Consider the following 20,051-nt stretch of genomic DNA (forward strand, 5'->3'; position numbering starts at 1 on the left):
AAAATCTCAAATTTGGACTCATCAGACCAAAGGACAGATTTCCACCAGTCTAATGTATATTTGTAAATAAAGAGATCTTCTGTTGAATCTGACAATTAATCTTGATGGTTGTACAGTCATCTCAAATAAAACTGTGAAGGACCTCGGCGTTACTCTGGACCCTGATCTCTCTTTTGACGAACATATCAAGACTGTTTCAAGGACCCCTCCTGTCTCAGCCTCCAGTATTTATGCTGCAGTGGTTTATGTGTCGGGGGGCTAGGGTCAGTCTGTTATATCTGGAGTACTTCTCCCATCTTATCCAGTGTCTTGTGTGAATTTAAGTATGCTCTCTCTAATTCTCTCTTTTTCTCTCTTCCTTTCTCAAACTCTCTTTCTTTCTTTCTCTCTCTCGGAGGACCTGAGCCCTAGGACCATGCCTTAGGACTACCTGGCATGATGACTCCTTGCTGTCCCCAGTCCACCTGGCCGTGCTGCTGCTCCAGTTTCAACTGTTCTGCCTGCGGCTATGGAACCCTGAACTGTTCACCGGACGTGCTACCTGTCCCAGACCTGCTGTTTTCAACTCTCAAGAGACAGCAGGAGCGGTAGAGATACTCTGAATGATCGGCTATGAAAAGCCAACTGACATTTACTCCTGAGGTGCTGACCTGTTGCACCCTCGACAACCACTGTGATTATTATTATTTGACCCTGCTGGTCATCTATGAACATTTGAACATCTTTGCCATGTTCTGTTATAATCTCCACCCGGCACAGCCAGAAGAGGACTGGCCACCCCTCATAGCCTAGTTCCTCTCTAGGTTTCTTCCTAGGTTCTTGCCTTTCTATGGAGTTTTTCCTAGCCACTGTGCTTCTACACCTACATTGCTTGCTGTTTGGGTTTTTTAGGCTGGGTTTCTGTACAGCACTTTGTGACATAAACTGATATAAGAAGAGCTTTATAAATACATTTGATTGATTGATATTTCTCATGATTCTTGGCCCAAGCAAGTCTCTTCTTATTATTGGTGTCCTTTAGTAGTAGTTTCCTTGCAGCAATTTGACCATGAAGGCAGGATTCACGCAGTCTCCTCTGAACAGTTGATGATGAGATGGAGCCGTTACTTGAACTCTGTGAAGAATTTATTTGGGATGCAATTTCTGAGGCTGGTAACTCGAATGAACTTATCCTCTGCAGCAGAGGTAACTCTGGGTCTTCCTTTCCTGTGGTGGTCCTCATGAGAGCCAGCTTCATCATAGCGCTTGATGGTTTTGCGACTGCACTTGAAGAAATGTTCAAAGTTGTTTAAAATGTTCTGTATTGACTGACCTTCATGTATTAAAATAATGACGGCTGTTGTTTCTCTTTGCTTATTTGTGCTGTTCATGCCATAATATGGGCTTGGTCTATTACCAAATATACCACACCTACCTTGTCACAACACAACTGATTGGCTCAAATGCATGAAGACGGAAAGAAATTCCACAAATTAACTTTTAACAAGGCACATCTGTTAATTGAAATGCATTCCAGATTACTACCTCATGAAGATGGTTGAGAGTATGCCAAGAGGGTGCAAAGCTGACATCAAGGCAAAGGGTGGCAACATTGAGGAATCTCAAATATAAAATATATTTTGATTAGTTTAACACTTTTTTGGTTACTACATGATTCCATATGTGTTATTTTATAGTTTTGATGTCTTCACTATTATTCTACAATGTAGAAAATATCCAAAATATTGAAAAACGATTGAATGATCAGTTGTGTCCAAACTTTTGATTGGTACTGTAGGTCTAACAATGGGACTGAAATGGTCCATTTCATCATGATTTTCTCAAAAATGGTTTGTGATACAAATGTCAAAAAACATGTTAAACATCCTTCCTACCACTTAAGTTCCTATGTGAGAATTGCCAGAACAATCTGACTGAGATACCAAAATATGTTCCGCTCCCGCTGGCATGGAATCACCCTGTTGCATGGTGCCAACTCAGTGATGTACCCAATTTCCAATAAAGTGATCGTCATTGATTGGTCATCGAAAAAGAGGTTCACAATGATTGGTCAGAAGATTTAGCAGTCCACTCTGGGTCATATTTAACCCACGCCATCAAACAGACACCTCTTTGACTTAACATAACCCTGCATGAAAAACAACCATTCCTGAGGTGACACTCATTATTGTGTAAGAATCTAGGTCAGTAAGTATCTGGAGTGTGTATTGTGGTATGTAAAGGGTTATTATACCACACCTGGTTAAATTGGGCCTATTGAAAACTGTTACTGAAATGTAATCTGAATTCTGATGCTCAATAATTAGTTCCAAACTGCCTCAGCAAGCAGCACATGAACTGTTCGTCGGGAGCTTTATGAAATGGTGTTTCAGATAAAATAAAATTGTATTGGTCACATACACATATTTATCAGATGTTATTGCGTGTGTAGCAAAATGCTTGTGTTCCTAGCTCCAACAGTGCAGTAGTATCTAACAATTCACAACAATACACACAAATCTAAAGTTAAAGAATGGAGTTAAGAAATATACAAATATTGGGACGAGCAATGTCTGAGTGGCATTGACTAAAATACAGTAGAATAGAATACAGGTTATACATATGAAATGAGTAAACATTTTTACTGTAAGGATCAACGCTGGAGACGAGAAGCATGTACAAGGAGTGAACATTTAATGAAAAACGGACATGAAACAGAACAGGAACAGTGTGTGGACAGTGGAAAAATAACGACATAAGTACTGACACAGGGAACAAAGTGAGGAGCAGACAGATATAGAGGGGGTAATCAACAAAGTAATGGAGTCTAGGTGAGTCCCATATTGAGCAGCTGCGCATAATGATGGTGACAGGTGTGCGTAATGAAGGGAAGCCTGGCACCCCTGAGCTCCAGAGAGGGAGAGCAGGAGCAGGCGTGACAATTACAGTGACTAGTGTTCTATTATTAAAGTGACCAGTGATTCCATGTCTATGTACATGGGGCAGAAGCCTCTAAGGTGCAGGGTTGAGTAACCGGGTGGTAGCCGACTAGTGATGGCTATTTAACAGTCTGATGACCTTGAGATTGAAAAATAACTTCTGTCTCTCGGTCAAAGATTTGATGCATCTGTACTGACCTCGCCTTCTGGATGATAGCGGGGTGAACAGGCCGTGGCTCGGGTGGTTGATGTCCTTGAGGATATTTTTGGTCTTCCTGTGACATCGGGTGGTGTAGGTATCCTGGAGGGTAGGCAGTGTGCCCGTGGTGATGCGTTGGGCAGGCTGCACCACCCTCTGGAGAGCTCTGCGGTTGAGGGCGGTGCAGTTGCCATACCAGGCAGTGGTACAGTCTGACAGGATGCTCTCAATTGTGCATCTGAAAGGTTTGTGATGGTCTTATGGGCCAAGTCAAATTTATTCAGCCTCCTGAGGTTGAAGAGGTGCTGTTGCGCCTTCTTCACCACACTGTCTGTGTGGGTGGACCATTTCAGATTGTCAGTGATGCCTACTACTGTTGTGTCGTCTGCAAGCTTGGTGATTGAGTTGGACGCTTGCGTGGCCATGCAGTCATGGGTGAACAGTGAGTACAGGAGGGGGCTGAACACGCACCATTGTGGGGCCCCTGTGTTGAGGATCAGCAAAGTTGAGGTGTTGGTTCCTACCTTCACCACCTGTGGGTGGGGTTCAGACCCAGGGCCCCGTGCTCAATGATGAGCTTGGAGGGTACTATTGTGTTGAAGGCTGAGCTATAGTCAATGAACAGCATTCTTACATAGGTATTCCTCTTGTCCAGATGGGATAGAGCAGTGTGCACAATGGTGATTGCATTGTCTGTGGATCTATTGGGGCGGTAAGCAAATTGAAGTGGGTCTAGGGTGTCGGTAAGGTGAAGGTGATATGATCCCAAACTAGCCTCTCAAAGCACTTCATGATGACAGAAGTGAGTGTTATGGAGCGATAGTCATTGAGTTCAGTTAACTTTGCTTTCTTGGGTACAGGAACAATGGTGGACATCTTGAAGCAAGTGAGGACAGCAGACTGGGACAGGGAGAGATTGAATATGTCCGTAAACACTCCAGTCAGCTGGTCTGCGCATGTTCTGAGGATGTGGCTAGGGATGCCATCTGGGCTGGCAGCCTTGCGAGGGTTAACATGCTTAAATGTCTTACTCATGTCGGCCACAGAGAACGAGAGCAAGTCCTTGGGAGCGGGCTGCATCGGTGGTGTTTAGAAGGTGTTTAGCTTATCTGGGAGCAAGACGTTGGTGGCTGGTTTTCCCTTTGTAATCCGTGATTGTCTGTAGACCCTGCCACATACGTCTCATGTCTGAGCCATTGAATTGTGACTCCACTGTCTCTGTACTGACGTTTTGCCTGTTTGATTGCCTTACGGATGGAATAACTACACTGTTTGTATTCGACCATATTCCTTGTCACCCTTCCATGATTAAACACAGTGGTTCATGCATTCAGTTTTGTGTGAATGCTGCCATCTATCCACGGTTTCTGGTTTGGGTAGTTTCTAATAGTCACAGTGGGAACAACATCCCCTATACCTGATGAACTCAGTCACCGTGTCCGTGTATACGTCAATGTTATTCTCAGAGGCTATCCAGAACATATCCCAGTCCTCATGATCAAAACAATCTTGAAGCATGGATTCCACGCTGATCCTCAACACTGGAGCTCCCAAGGGGTGCGTGCTCAGTCCCCTCCTGTACTCCCTGTTCACCCACGACTGCATGGCCAGGCATGACTCCAAAACCATCATTAAGTTTGCAGACGACACAACAGTGGTAGGCCTGATCACAGACAACGACGAGACAGCCTATAGGGAGGAGGTCAGAGACCTGGCCGTGTGGTGCCAGAATAACAACCTATCCCTCAATCTAGCCAAGACTAAGGAGATGATTGTGGACTACAGGAAAAGGAGGACTGAGCACGCCCCCATTCTCATCGACGGGGCTGTAGTGGAGCAGGTTGAGAGCTTCAAGTTCCTCAGTGTCCACATCAACAACAAACTAGAATGGTCCAAACACACCAAGACAGTCGTGAAGAGGGCACGACAAAGCCTATTCCCCTCAGGGAACTAAAAAGATTTGGCATGGGTCCTGAGATCCTCAAAAGGTTCTACAGCTGCAACATCGAGAGCATCCTGGTTGCACCACTAACTGGTACGACAACTGCTCTGCCTCTGACCGCAAGGCACTACAGAGGGTAGTGCGTACAGCCCAGTACATCACCGGGGATAAACTGCCTGCCATCCAGGACCTCTACACCAGGTGGTGTCAGAGGAAGGCCCTAAAAATTGTCAAAGACCCCAGCCAGCCCAGTCATAGACTGTTCTCTCTGCTACCGCAGGTCAAGCGGTACCGGAGCGCCAAGTTTAGGTCCAAGAGGCTTCTAAACAGCTTCTACCCCAAAGCCATAAGACTCCTGAACATCTGTCATAACTCTCCTGTGACTATCTGAATGATCAGGTTACAGTGGGTTTGCTCTACAGCGTGCTCTCTAGTGTTCGAGTTTGAAATGTAAACTGTGGAACACAGAGAAACCTTTGGACATCAAAAGTTTGAATAATTGAACAATATTTATATTATTGAGAATGTGGGAGTGGTCCGTGGATACATAAGGGACAGTCATGACGAGTGTGTTCCATTTGGTGATCTCATGAAGGACAGGAAACCCACATTACTGTATCTCTGTTTGTGTCTTCTTCTACTTCTCAATTATCAGGTTTACATCTAAATGTTGTGAAACATATGTGATTACATATGAAACTATTTGTGAAAATATTAAATGTGATGTTAGCCTTCTAAATGAGCCCAGACATCACATTAGGCATCACAGAACCACCCCTTCTTCCACAGAGTATAAACCCCACTTCCTACAAAATGTACATTAAGTCAGAGAATGCGGGACAGAGTCCCCACGTTGAAATGCCTACAACTCTATAGGCCATTGGACTAGAAGACATGCAGCTGACGCTATATGTGAAATGGTTAAGAACTACAACTCTATAGGCCATGGAGACCATACAGCGTGTTGCATTGGCTACATGGCTGGAAATGGTTCAACTCTGAGACCATAAATCACTACAGAATAAGAGCAAATCCTAGACCTAGAATTACTAGCTGGAAACTGCAGCTGGAAATTACATAAATCTAGTAAGAGAATACCGACAACCACGGAAGCATCTATTCTATGCAACAACAATCTGTACACCCACATATCCATTACAACAGACACTATCCAGAGCTGCTGAGAAAGCTACAACCACGAAAGACATTGTGACTTCTGGGGAAGTTAACCAGAGACTCTCTAATGAACTGACTCTTCAGCAGACAGACTGGCGATTCCAACAGAGAGACAACAACGATATATGGTCGTAAATTTTGCAATTATTTTTGAATTAGCGGCCGTTCATGTGCAATATAATTATCAACTGTGTGTAGTGAATCCATTTAGTCTTTCCTGCTCTTTTCCTGTCCCCAACCCTTTCCATTGTCTACCAAGCTATCATACCGGTTTAGCCCACTAGGGACTTATCAATGCATTATGTCCGTAACCAATATTATTTGTTTATGTATTACTGTGATTTGTTTAGTAAGTTAGTAAATAAATAATTACGCCAATTTGTCGATCGCTGATTCATTATGGAGACTAGGGTTTGTGCAGATATCCAAGGTTTCGCGACATTCAGTAATGAGAACTGATGAGGTAATAACAATACATTAATTGAAGACTAATCGAAAAGATATAAAATATCTGAAGAGTCGATTTGGGAAATAGAGACTCTATAAACCTTTTCCAGTGGTGCCCTGACTTCATAGTTAATTAAAGTTTACACGATTAGTTTAATCACGTAATAATAATTACACATAGAGAATTGATTTGATAAAATAACAGTCTTCACATTTAATGATAGTCACATATACGACACATCGAATCAAATGGCTACCCATACTATTTGCATTGCCTTCCTCCCCTCCTTTTACGATGCTGCTACTCTCTGTTATTATTTATGCATAGTCACTTTAATAACTCTACCTACATGTACACTACCGTTCAATAGTTTGGGGTCACCTAGAAATGTCCTTGTTTTTGAAAGAAAATCACATTTTTTGTCCATTAAAATAACATTAAATTGATCAGAAATACAGTGTAGACATTGTTAATGTTGTAAATGACTATTGTAGCTGGAAACAGCTGGTTTTTAATGGAATATTTACATAGGCATACAGAGGCCCATTATCAGCAACCATCACTTCCATGTTCCAATGGCACGTTGTGTTAGCTAATCCAAGTTTATCAATTTAAAAAGGCTAATTGATCATTAGAAAACCCTTTTGCAATTGTGTTAGCACAGCTGAAAACTGTTGTCTGATTAAATAAGCAATAAAACTGGCCATCTTTAGACTAGTTGAGTATCTGGAGCATCAGCATTTGTGGGTTCGATTACAGGCTCAAAATGGCTAGAAACAAAGACATTTCTTCTGAAACTCGGCAGTCTTGTCATGCCCTGACCTTAGTATCCTTTGTTTTCTTTATTATTTTGGTTAGGCCAGGGTGTGACATGGGTGATATGTGTGTTTTTGTCTTATTCTAGGGTGTTTGTACTGTCTAGGGGTTCTCAATTAGAGGCAGGTGTTTATCGTTGTCTCTGATTGGGAACCATATTTAGGCAGCCATCTTCTTTGGGTATTTCGTGGGTTATTGTCTATGTTATGTTGCATGTTAGCACAGTGTTTACATAGCGGTCACGTTCGTCTTTATCGTTTTGTTGTTTTTTGTTTAAGTGTTCTTTGTGTTCTTCATGCAATAAAGAAGAATGTATTCTAACGTCGCTGCGCTTTGGTCCCCTCCATACGACAATCGTGACAGAATAACCCACCAACAAGGGGCCAAGCAGCATGGTAACGGACAGCAGCAGCAATCAAAGGACTTCTGGACTTGGGAGGGCACATCTGCCCTGGGGAATATCGCCATCCCAAAGCAGAGCTGGAGGCAGCGAAAGCAGAGAGGCCGGTATGAGGAGGCAGCACGGCGGCGCGGCTGGAAGCCCGAGTGGCAGCCCCAAAAATGTATTGGGGGAGGGCACATGGGGAGTGTGGCGAAGTCAGGTAGGAGACCTGCGCCAGCTCCCCGTGCTTACCGTGGAGAGAGAGGGCGTTGTACCGGGCAGGCACCGTGTTATGCGGTGGAGCGCACGGTGTCCCCAGTGTGTGTGCATAGACCGGTGCGGTACATTCCAGCTCCTCGTATCGGCCGGGTTAGAGTGGGCATCGAGCCAGGTGCCGTGAAGCCGTCTCCACGCATCTGGTCTCCAGTGCGTCTCCTCGGGCCGGCATACATGGCACCAGCCTTACGCATGGTGTCCCCGGTTCGCCTGCACAGCCCAGTGCGGGCTATTCCACCTCACCGCACTGGCCTGGCTGTGGGGAGCATTCAACCAGGTAAGTTTGAGCAGGCTCGGTGCTTCAGATCTCCAGTGCGCCTTCTCGGTCGGGTCTATCCGGTGCCATCTCCATGCACCAGCCCGCCGGTGGCAGCCCCCCGCACCGAGCTTCCTGTGTGTCGCCAGAGCCCAGTTCTCCCTGTTCCTCCTCCCCGCACTCGCCCTGAGGTGCATGTCCTCGGTCCAGTACCACCAGTGCCGGCACCACGCACCAGGCCTACAGTGCGCCTCGTCTGTCCTGAGCTGCTAGAGTCTCCCGTCTGTCCTGAGCCGCCAGAGTCTCCCGTCTGTCCTGAGCCGCTGGAGTCTCCCGTCTGTCCTGAGCCGCCAGAGTCTCCCGTCTGTCCTGAGCCGCCGGAGTCTCCCGTCTGTCCTGAGCCGCCAAAGTCTCCCGTCTGTCCTGAGCCACCAGAGTCTCCCGTCTGTCCTGAGCCTCCAGAGTCTCCCGTCTGTCCTGAGCCGCCAGAGTCTCCCATTTGTCCTGAGCCGCTAGAGTCTCCCGTCTGTCCTGAGCCACTAGAGTCTCCCGTCTGTCCTGAGCCACTAGAGTCTCCCGTCTGTCCTGAGCCGTCAGAGCCGCCAGTCTGTCCTGAGCCGTCAGAGCCGCCAGTCTGTCCTGAGCCGTCAGAGCCGCCAGTCTGTCCTGAGCCATCAGAGCCGCCAGTCTGTCCTGAGCCGTCAGTCAGCCAGGAACTGCCAGAGCCGCCAGCAAGGACCTGCCAAAGCCGTCAGCCAGACAGGAGCTGCTAGAGCCGTCAGGCAGCCAGGACCTGCCAGAGCCGCCAGCCAGGACCTGCCAAAGCCATCAGCCAGCAAGGACCTGCCAAAGCCATCAGCCAGCCAGGAGCTGCTGCCGGAGCCGTCAGCCAGCCAGGAGCTGCCAGAGCAGTCAGTCAGCCAGGAGCTGCCAGAGCCGTCAGTCAACCAGGAGCTGCCAGAGCCATCAACCAGACAGAACCTGCCAGAGCCGTGAGCCAGCCAGGAGCTGCCAGAGCCGTCAGCCAGTCAGGAGCTGCCAGAGTCTTCAGCCAGCCAGGAGCTGCCAGAGCCGTCAGCCAGCCAGGAGCTACCCTTCAGTCCTGAGCTACCCCTCAGTCCTGAGCTACCCTTCAGTCCTGAGCTACCCTTCAGTCCTGAGCTACCCTTCAGTCCTGAGCTGCCCCTCAGTCCTGAGCTACCCTTCAGTCCTGAGCTGCCCCTCAGTCCTGAGCTGCCCCTCAGTCTGGAGCTGCCCTTCAGTCCGGACCTGCCCCTCAGTCCAGTGGGGTCCTTTAGTAGGGTTGCCAGTCCTAGGTTGATGGCGAGGGTCGCCGTTCCTAGGAGGCCACAAAAGCGGACTAAGACTATGGTGGAGTGGGGTCCACGTCCAGCACCCGAGCCGCCGCTGTGAAAGAGGCCCACCCGGACCCTCCCCTTTAGATTAGGTTTTTGCGGCCGGAGTCTGCACCTTTGTGGGGAGGTACTGTCATGCCCTGGCCTTAGTATTCTTTGTTTTCTTTATTATTTTGGTTAGGTCAGGGTGTGACATGGGTGATATGTGTCTTTTTGTCTTATTCTAAGGTGTTTGTACTGTCCAGGGTTTTTTGTAGATTTATGGGGTTGTTTTCATCTAGGTGTTTATGTTGGTCTATGGTTGCCTAGATTGGTTCTCAATTAGAGGCAGGTGTTTATCGTTGTCTCTGATTGGGAACCATATTTAGGCAGCCATCTTCTTTGGGTATTTCGTGGGTTATTGTCTATGTTATGTTGCATGTTAGCACAGTGTTTATATAGCGGTCACGTTCGTCTTTATCGTTTTATTGTTTTTTTGTTTAATTAAGTGTTCTTCTTGTTCTTCATTCAATAAAGAAGAATGTATTCTAACCACGCTGCGCTTTGGTCCCCTCCATACGAATATCGTGACAAGTCTATTCTTGTCCTGAAAAATGGTTATTCCATGCGAGAAATTACCAAGAAACTGAAGATCTCGTACAATGCGGTGTACTACTCCCTTCACAGAACAGTGCAAATTGGCTCTAACCAGAATAGAAAGAGGAGTGGGAGGCCCCGGTGCACAACTGAGCAAGAGGACAAGTACATTAGAGTGTCTAGTTTAACAAACAGACCCCTCACAAGTCCTCAACTGGCAGCTTCATAAAATAGTACCCACAAAACACCAGTCTTAACGTCAACAGTGAAGAGGCAACTCTGGGATGCTGGTCTTCTAGGCAGAGTTCCTCTGTCCAGTGTCTGTGTTCTTTGTTTTTCTTTGGGAAAAGTTGTATTGTTACACAGCTCATTTATATTTGTACAACATTTATACACAGAAAAACAGCATAAAAGCATAAAAACAGCATTCGAATATTACATTTAAATTAGTTAAAAAGTACATGTTGCTTTTTTTAAACAATAGAAACCATGAATAAAAACAATTTTTCTTGTAAAACATCCAATATTTAAAAGCCATTTAAAATGTGTACAAAATATATTTTTTAAAGACATGAAAACATGTTAAAAAAGTCACTTGCTGGCAGACACAAGGAGATCCGGGGGTATGATTCCTTCCACAGGTCCTTGGCGGCTCTGCACTCCCAGAGCAAGTATTTCACTGACTCATCTTGGCCGCAGCCTGGTCAGGGGCATGCGGGTGTCCTCGCCATGCCCCGGGAGTGCATAACGGCCCTGACTGGGAGGATCTCATGGGCGACCATCCAGGACAGGTCCCGGTGCCGATTCAGCAGAACAGGATGGGCCACGTTGCGCCAAACCGTTGTGGGTTCGCCTGTAGCATGCCCACACACTGGACAAACTGGTTCCCGCTCCTGCACAAGAGAGAGAAGAGACTGGTGTTTAGTTAAAACCTTGACTGCCTCTTTTTTCAGTTTAAAATGTCTTAAAAACTTTTGGATTTGGATGTAGTGTGTGGGGAGCAGAAAAGAGACTGGGGCTCACAGGTCTGTGTTCTTTTGCCCATCTTAATCTTTTATTGGCCAGTCTAAGATGTGGCTTTTTCTTTGCAACTCTGCAAAGCAGGAAGCCTGCCAGGTGTAGTGGTGGTAAGGATTCACTCCATGGTGCTGAAAAGAAAGCTCTGCGGTTGGGACAGCTTTATGTAGGTCCTAACAGTTTGTGGGCACTGTTTGTCACCGTTATAGTGCAATTAACGTATTGTTAATGTTGTGTTGTTTAGTGGCTTTGCTGGCATGCATCTAAAAAAAATTGGGGGAGTTTGCCCCACCAACATTTACACGTTAAATCACCACTGGTTAAGACAAGTAACTATGAAAAGGGCAAACATCATGATAGGTTTGCAAGCTGAGCTTGAATAAGACATCTGATTACCACTTTGCATTTAAGACGGTTGGTTTTATTATAGCTAATAAATAACCAAATCATTGATGGATGTTTACTATATAAAATAAATGCATCCCTTGTCTGCCCCTACAAACCGGTCGACATACGCGTCATCACGTTCCGAAATGAAGGTCACTGTCGTCATGATCTGACAGACTTTCCAGTTGTTTTGAACGCAACATACTGACAGCCAATAAAACACGGCCAAATACTTCCTGGCCAGGACCGTAAAGAACTTGTCAAAATTTAGTATTCAAGGGAACCTGCTAAATATGTACAAAACACAACCGATACAAATACAATACAGCACAAATTATTATATGTTAATCAATATTTACCCCCTTAACTGACTTGCCTAGTTAAATAAAGGTTAAATAAAAATATGTATATATTCACGTTTCCACAATAAAGAACCTTTATTTTGAAGACCTGACGAAATAATTGACCAGGAAGTGATTCTCTTCAAGGCATTACACGCTCGTGTGTATTTTTATGAATTTATGAACTACAGTATTAGAATGGCATCGCTGCAATCAATATAATACAATTTAGGGTAACGTTTTATGTTATGGAAACGTGTAACACTTGCATGGGATAGGATACTCGAGTTCATTGTATTTACGTGGTTTCAGTATCGTGTGCAGTGAGCTAACTAACTTCTGTAGCTATTAGCTTACTAGCTAGGTTAGCTGCTCAACATGTAAACTTGTCATGTGATAATGTGAAATTATTTTGGTCATACCCGGGTCACAACATATTGATTTGGTAAACTGGCCATTTTTTATGTGCACGTATACCAATCTTTGCCCAACACCAATTTGTTGACCAAATTTAAGTTGTTGACTTTCTTCATTACAGTTTTTTCCTTGTCTCCTGCAGGACTGTAGCAGACTGACTAGGTGCCAGGATTGAACCCAGCCATGAATATAACAGTGTGCTCTTCAGTGCTGTTGACTCGTGCTTACAGAATGTGTATTTCAAAAGCCCCACGGCCCCATTCCACTGGATCCATTGGCTGGGTAGTCCCTGTCTGCATGGCCCCCAACCGGTCTTATTCTACAAACATCAAGGTTCGTTCCTACCTACAGTACATGAAGCGGAAGATCAAGCCCCCACCAAGTCCTCCATACCCCCATGTCTGCCAGGTGGGTGAACCGGTGCTGCGAGCCCAGGCTGCAGCGGTGGACCCTGGGGCAGTACAGGGTCCGGAGGTTCAGGAGGTGATCCACACCATGGTAAAGGTGATGCGGAAATTTGAATGTGTGGGACTGAGTGCACCTCAAGTTGGAGTGCCACTTCGTATCTTAGCTCTGGAGTTCCCAGAGCGCATGTTGGAGGACAGCTTGCCTGCTGCACGTGAAGCCCGCGGTCTGACCACTGTGCCTCTGCGGATCTTTATCAACCCACAGCTGCGAGTCCTAGATGGACGCACAGTTCTGTTCCAGGAAGCCTGTGAGAGCATCTCGGGGTTCTCGGCCACTGTTCCACGCTACCTCTCTGTGGAAGTCTCAGGTGAGATAAGTAACGTGTTCCAGAGAGCAGCAAAAAAAAATCAAAGTTATGTTTTGCAACTGTTTGGAGTAATGATTACACCCCAGATTTAATGTACCCGAAACAGCCATCTAACCTAAATCTCTCGGCCCATGGCTGGTCAAAATCTAATTAATTAGGCATGCGTTTTTTAAATTTATTAATGTTTTAATTTTTTGTGTCAAAGGCTTGAATGAGAAGGCAGAGCCTGTGACCTGGCAAGTGAGCGGCTGGCCCGCACGCATCCTACAGCATGAGATGGATCACTTGGATGGAGTCCTATACATTGACCGCATGGACAGTAAAACATTCATTAACGTGAACTGGGAAGCAAAGAACGAGTAGCCGTTTCAAACAAACCTAGTCACCCTGATTTACCCACAACACTTAAAGACAGTTCTTGGACATAACATGGCAGCAGATAAGACCCTTCTGAAACCTTTCCTTTGACTGATTAAACTGTAAATTCGTAATAATAAATCATGTATTTATGAAGTCAGATTTATAGTCTGGATGAATATTCAATTCTCTTGCAAGTTGTTTTAATTTGTGTGGACATTTTTAAAGGAACTGAAATATTGACTAAACTTTGGTGTCACCAGATGGCTGACCACAGAGAAAATATTGCTGAATGTTGGAAGTAAAGAAAAAAGTGAATAGCTTTTATATGCTGTAGTATCCTACATTTAAACATCAACATCTAAAGAGCGCAGCACGAGAGACATCTGTTCCTATTTTAAATCCCATTTTAATTCAAATATCTGCAGAAAAAATATCAAATAATGAAAACAAACACCTTAACCTCAAACCACATTTGGCAGTATTATCATAAATCTTGACCTGCAACATTTAATCACTGGTTTCAAACTCATAACATAAGTTTAAGGCTCCAGATCCAAACGGAAAATGAGACTGGATAAATTATAATGGAAAACAAAGGTCACTTTCAGGGAAATATAAGGACCTACCAAGAGCCCAAAATAGAAAAATATACAAGAGTTTGGCACTTCACTTTTAATCCCTGGGTGGGCTAAAGCTAATGTATAAATTATTACAAATTAAGGGTATTTTGAATTGAAGGCAACACGTACAGTAGGGCAAAAAAGTATTTAGTCAGCCACCAATTGTGCAAGTTCTCCCACTTAAAAAGATGAGGCCTGTAATTTTCATCATAGGTACACTTCAACTATGACATACAAAATGAGAAAAAAATCCAGAATATCACATTGTAGGATTTTTAATGAATTTATTTGCAAATTATGGCTTTTTTGACCCACTGTGTATATATACATATATATATATATTTTTTTTACAAATGTTTGAATTCTTCTTCCACTTAGACATGATTGTGTAGTTCAGTGGTTCCCAAACTTTTTATAGTCCCATACCACTTCAAACATTCAACCTTCAGCTGTGTACTCCCTCCAGCACAAGGGTCAGCGCACACTCAAATGTTTTTTACCATCATTGTAAGCCTGCCACACACACACACTATACGATACATTTATTAAACATAAGAATGAGTGAGGTTTTTGTCACAACCTGGCTCGTGGGAAGTGACAAAGAGCTCTAATAGGACCAGAGCACAAACAATAACATAATCAATAATTTTGCTCTTTATTTAACCATCTTACGTATAAAACCTTATTTGTTCATCGAAAATTGTGAATAACTCACCACAGGTTAATGAGAAGGGTGTGCTTGAAAGGATGCACATAACTCTGCAATGTTGGGTTGTATTGGAGAGAGTCTCGGTCTTAAATTATTTTCTACACAGTCTGTGCCTGTATTTAATTGTCATGTTAGTGAGGGCCAAGAATCCACTCTCACATAGGTACGTGGTTGCAAAGGGCTTAACAGCACGATTTGCAAAGGCAGGATACTCTGAGCGCAGCCCAATCCAGAAATCTGGCAGTGGCTTCTGATTCAATTAAATTTTCACAGAACCGGTAGTTGCAATTTCAATGAGTCTCTTGTTCAAATATCGGTAAGTGGACTGGAGGCAGGGCATGAAAGGGATAACGAATCCAGTTTGTGTCATCCTTTTCGGGAAAGTAATTGCGCACCCAACTCAGGTGCTTCGCTATATCTCATTTGACATTGTCCGTAAGCTTGACTTCATTTGCACACAAAAAAAATCATACAATGATGGAGGGACCTGTGTGTTGTCCTTGTTAATGCAGACAGAGAAGAGCTCCAACTTCTTAAATCATAGCCTCAATGTTGTCCCGCACATTGAATATAGTTGCAGAGAGTCCCTGTAATCCTAGATTCAGATCATTCAGGCGAGAAAAAACATCATCCAGATAGGCCAGTCGTGTGAGAAACTCGTCATCATGCAAGTGGTCAGACAAGTGAAAATTATGGTCAGTATAGAAAACTTTAAGCTCAGCTCTCAATTTTAAAAATACACTTTGCTCCTTGATAACCAGTGCAGTATGTTGTAAAAGCGTTACATGGTCTCTGCCCATATCATTGCTTAGTGCAGAAAATACACGAGAGTTCAGGGGCCTTGCTTTAACAAAATTAACCATTTTCACTGTAGTGTCCAATATGTCTTTCAAGCTGTCAGACATTCCCTTGGCAGCAAGAGCCTCCCGGTGGATGCTGCAGTGTACCCAAGTGTCGTCGGGAGAAATTGCTTGCATGGGCGTTACCACTCCACTATGTTTCCCTGTCATGGCTGTGTGCGGACCAAGTAATTGGGCGTCACTCTAAAGCGGGAAGGTGGAATAAACAAGTCAGGAGTAGGTTTTCTTGATTGAACACAGTTCTCTATTGAGGGCATTTGGTCAACACAAACATAATCAATAAAAATCTTCCAAGGAAAAACATACATCTTCTCCAGATGAAACAGGAACACAATAGGATTATCTTTAAACTACAACAAAAGTCATAGGATTTTCACCGTCTTAGTGGTTCTTCCTGGATAGTCTCTCTCTCTCTCTCTCTCTCTCTCTCTCTCTCTCTCTCTCTCTCTCTCTCTCTCTCTCTCTCTCTCTCTCTCTCTCTCTCTCTCTCTCTCTCTCTCTCTCTCTCTCTCTCTCTCTCTCTCTCTCTCTCTCTCTCTCTCTCTCTCTCTCTCTCTCTCTCTCTCTCTCTCTCTCTCTCTCTCTCTCTCTCTCTCTCTCTCTCTCTCTCTCTCTCTCTCTCTCTCTCTCTCTCTCTCTCTCTCTCTCTCTCTCTCTCTCTCTCTCTCTCTCTCTCTCTCTCTCTCTCTCTCAGTGGCCATCTTCCAGAGATAGCTTTCCCCTCTTCTCTCTGCTGGTTCCATTCTCTCTCTTATAGGGGAAGGAGAGTATGTCATTAGTACCGTCAGCTGTGCTTAATTGCCTCTGGTTACCTTGTCTCCCATGCCTTGTTGGGCTACTATCCGTGAGCCCAGCCTGCCCTCTGGTGGTCCTTCCACATGGCTTTTGCGTCATCAGTACATATACCAACATGAGCAGCAGCAATGTTTGGCTTAAACCAACATGAGCAGCAGCAATGTTTGGCTACATACGGACCGTTAGGGGAATTCCCGCAAGAGAGTAATGGTTAATGTGATTGGATGTTAATTATTTGACATTGTGTTGGTATTTCGCGTGTACCCCCAGTTTGGGAATACCTGGTGTAGATCATTGACAAAAAAAGACAATTAAATCCATTTGAATCCCATTTTGTAACAACAAATGTGGAAAGAGTCAAGGGGTGTGATACTTTCTGAAGGCACTGTAAGTGTACGTGATTTGCATTATTATTTTTATGGAGGGATAATGATTCTAAGGAGCCTTTTAGGCATTGTTTTAAATCTGTGCTTTTCCCAATGTACATTAAGTACCTTTCAATGTATTTCTACATTTAAACTGAGGATGACTGGTGAAAATGTTGGGCACAAGCATAATTAAGTGGTGTTCTATACCAACAGTCTTTGCAGTACTCAGCGCTGCAGTACCTACACAGGATTAAAGGGACCCTTTTTCACCCTGGCGTACTTGTGCAGACACCCAACTGATGGATCACATGGTTTCCCTGGCACATCTCCACCTCTTCGCAGGCACTAGTGTGGAAGACCCTGCAGGTCAGGCAGAAAACCTCAGGGTCTGGATTTGCAGTTTTGCAACAGCCATTAAAATGAATGGGCCGGGGGGTAGAGCTTCTTGCTTTAAAGTCATCAAGTGGATCCTTGTGAGGTGGAGACACCTCCATCTCTATGGCTTCCTCGCCTTGGTAATAATCCACTGCTCTCGCTCTGCTCCTGTAGGACTGTCACCATCACTAAGTTTACTTTATGGCCCTCTTATTTGCACATATCAAGAAGGAGGCAGCTCACGCTATGAAAGATATTGCAATTCTTGCAATGTTGAACAGATGTGCCTAGACTAGAGTAGGACTTCATGCAGCTGCAGATCTGACTGTCCCCTGGAGACAGGGGAGGCATTTCCTGATGCTTGTGCAGACAGCGAGTGTGAATCCACACTATCCAACACTGATTTGGCCAACTCTTTATTTGGACTTTGCCAGCTGGCGTTTCTGGTTGGCATTAACTGGCAGCTCAGTGTGGAGACAGACATTCTTGCTTTAAGAGGAATCCCCACTGCTGTCCCTTGTAATGGATGGGGTTGTGTTGCCGCGGGCTACCCTGATCGGTAAACAGAGAGGATCTCTGTCAAACCCAACATCTTTATACCCATTCAACTCCTCTGCTGTGTACAGATCCAAATCCAGAATGTCATCTTCCAGTGGTATGGTCTCTAACATTCTCTTGGTGTTATCCAGCACTATCTACAGGCTGTGACCTTGCTGTCTCTCCTGTACCAGGTTGAACTCCCAGTCCACCCCTCTGGCCTGGGGCTCTATGGCAGACTGCAGGAAGAGGCCCTCACAGTGTGCAGTGAAGAAACCACAGGACAGATGGAGGAGGATGTCCACTGGGATGGCTGGGGAACGCAGCCTAAGCTCTTCACACCGTCTGACCTCTGAAGCATGGTATCCATGCAACACAAAAGGATTGGCCACTTGCTGCATGGACAGAGCGGGCTTGATGTAATGTGTGAACATGCCTGAGAACATCTGGAAGGAGGAAGGATTTATTGCTATTAAAATGTAGACAGTACAAATAATCTTTCTGGACAAAGGCAAAGTCCCTTTCACACAATTGAATCAAAAACAACATTAGTGATGAAAATCAAGATTATACATTGCTCAACAGTCAGGTATATATCCAATACAGCTGCTGTAAATTAGCATACCTTTACCACTCTTTATTACTTCCTCCAGGGACACAAAAACCGATTGAAGCCTGCCAGTTCCGGCACTTGAAAAGCGCTAGTCAGCCCCTGTCAATCCGATATGACCTGAGGCAGATGGTGCCATCTTGAGTGAGTCCTCCATCACACTGAGGGGATTCAGCCCAATAAGGAGTGTGTGTCCAGAGCACAGCCATCCTGAGGCAGTCCATCTACCTCCTTACACAGTTCCTCATCTCTGCATATCAGGTTCCAGTCACCCTGCTCAATCCAGTACTCCAGGCTGACCCGGTACAGTTCCACCAGAACCCTGGAACACTCATCTCAGCTACATAGAAAACAAGGACAAAATAGTCAAATCACAGGTTTGTCAATGAAACCTCTTGACTGGACTCCACTACAATTGGACTTAGTTGATTTATACGTTTTATAAATTACACATATGTTTATAAGACATTTCCCTAAGAATATTATGCTCCCATAACATAAAATTAGGAGTGATTAAAGCAAAAAGTGACAAGATAACATTAGCTGTGTTCGAATACTAACCGCACTAACCATACTATTTGTGATGTAAATTGAGGATGTAGTATGCTTATTGGTCATAGTATGGATACAGTTAGTATGCCAAATGTTCCCAGATGTCGTACTAAATTCGCCAAAATACGAAGTGTACAATCAGTGGACATTATTTCCGTGGATTCTAAAACGGTAGGGGGATGAAGCGAGACAGTGGATGGTGGTTGGAAGAGTGCGCTTGTTTGAAATGGAAAAGTGTTGCGGTAGCTTTTGATGAAGAAGAACATCAAGCTTTATAAGTGGGATGCACTGTTGAGCGCCACATCCTGAGGGGTTCGTGCTGATTGTACGGAGATTGTGACAGACGGTTAAATGGTGTCCCTTGAGAAGGCAAGAACAAGATGTACAGTGGGGAGAACAATTATTTGATACACTGCCAATTTTGCAGGTTTTCCTACTTACAAAGAATGTAGAGGTCTGTAATTTTTTATCATAGGTACACTTCAACTGTGAAAGGCGGAATCTAAAACAAAAATACAGAAAATCACATTGTATGATTTTTAAGTAATTCATTTGCATTTTATTGCATGACATAAGTATTTGATACATCAGAAAAGCAGAACTTAATATTTGGTACAGAAACCTTTGTTTGCAATTGCAGAGATTATACATTTCCTGTAGTTCTTGACCAGGTTTGCACACACTGCAGCAGGGATTTTGGCCCACTCCTCCATACAGACCTTCTACAGATACTTCAGGTTTCGGGGCTGTTGCTGGGCAATACGGACTTTCAGCTCCCTCCAAAGATTTTCTATTGGGGTCAGGTCTGGAGACTGGCTAGGCCACTCCAGGACCTTGAAATGCTTCTTACGGAGCCACTCCTTAGTTGCCCTGGCTGTGTGTTTCCGGGTCGTTGTCATGCTGGAAGACCCAGCCACGACCCATCTTCAATGATCTTACTGAGGGAAGGAGGTTGTTGGCCAAGTTCTCGCGATACAATCCTTT

The 20,051-nt window shown here is 44.6% G+C and overlaps 1 protein-coding gene and 1 pseudogene across 3 annotated transcripts; one reads left to right on the forward strand and one right to left on the reverse strand.

The window, feature by feature from the left end:
- The first annotated feature begins 12,205 nt into the window (after window positions 1–12,205).
- LOC115134773 (peptide deformylase, mitochondrial-like) lies at window positions 12,206–13,800 on the forward strand. 3 transcript variants are annotated; one of them, XM_029668968.2, is made up of 3 exons: window positions 12,206–12,322; window positions 12,649–13,281; window positions 13,487–13,800. In XM_029668968.2, exons 2-3 carry the CDS (start codon window positions 12,690–12,692, stop codon window positions 13,642–13,644), a joined length of 750 nt encoding a protein of 249 aa, XP_029524828.1. In that variant the 5' UTR covers window positions 12,206–12,322; window positions 12,649–12,689; the 3' UTR covers window positions 13,645–13,800. The 3 variants fall into 3 exon arrangements, with proteins under 3 accessions (XP_029524828.1, XP_029524830.1, XP_029524829.1); XM_029668970.2 differs by having other exon boundaries at window positions 12,211–12,249; XM_029668969.2 differs by lacking the exon at window positions 12,206–12,322 and adding an exon at window positions 12,341–12,534.
- A 2,687-nt stretch (window positions 13,801–16,487) lies between these two features.
- Window positions 16,488–18,851, reverse strand: LOC135573398 (spermatogenesis-associated protein 2-like protein; annotated as a pseudogene).
- Between the last annotated feature and the right edge of the window lie 1,200 nt (window positions 18,852–20,051).

Source organism: Oncorhynchus nerka, linkage group LG9a (genome assembly GCF_034236695.1).
Source record: "Oncorhynchus nerka isolate Pitt River linkage group LG9a, Oner_Uvic_2.0, whole genome shotgun sequence".
Taxonomy (NCBI): domain Eukaryota; kingdom Metazoa; phylum Chordata; class Actinopteri; order Salmoniformes; family Salmonidae; genus Oncorhynchus; species Oncorhynchus nerka.

Coding starts and splice junctions, on each gene's coding strand:
- LOC115134773 (XM_029668968.2), top strand. CDS start 12,690: ATGAATATAACAGTGTGCTCTTCAGTGCTGTTGACTCGTGCTTACAGA. Junction 13,282..13,486: donor CCTCTCTGTGGAAGTCTCAG/GTGAGATAAGTA, acceptor TTTGTGTCAAAG/GCTTGAATGAGAAGGCAGAG.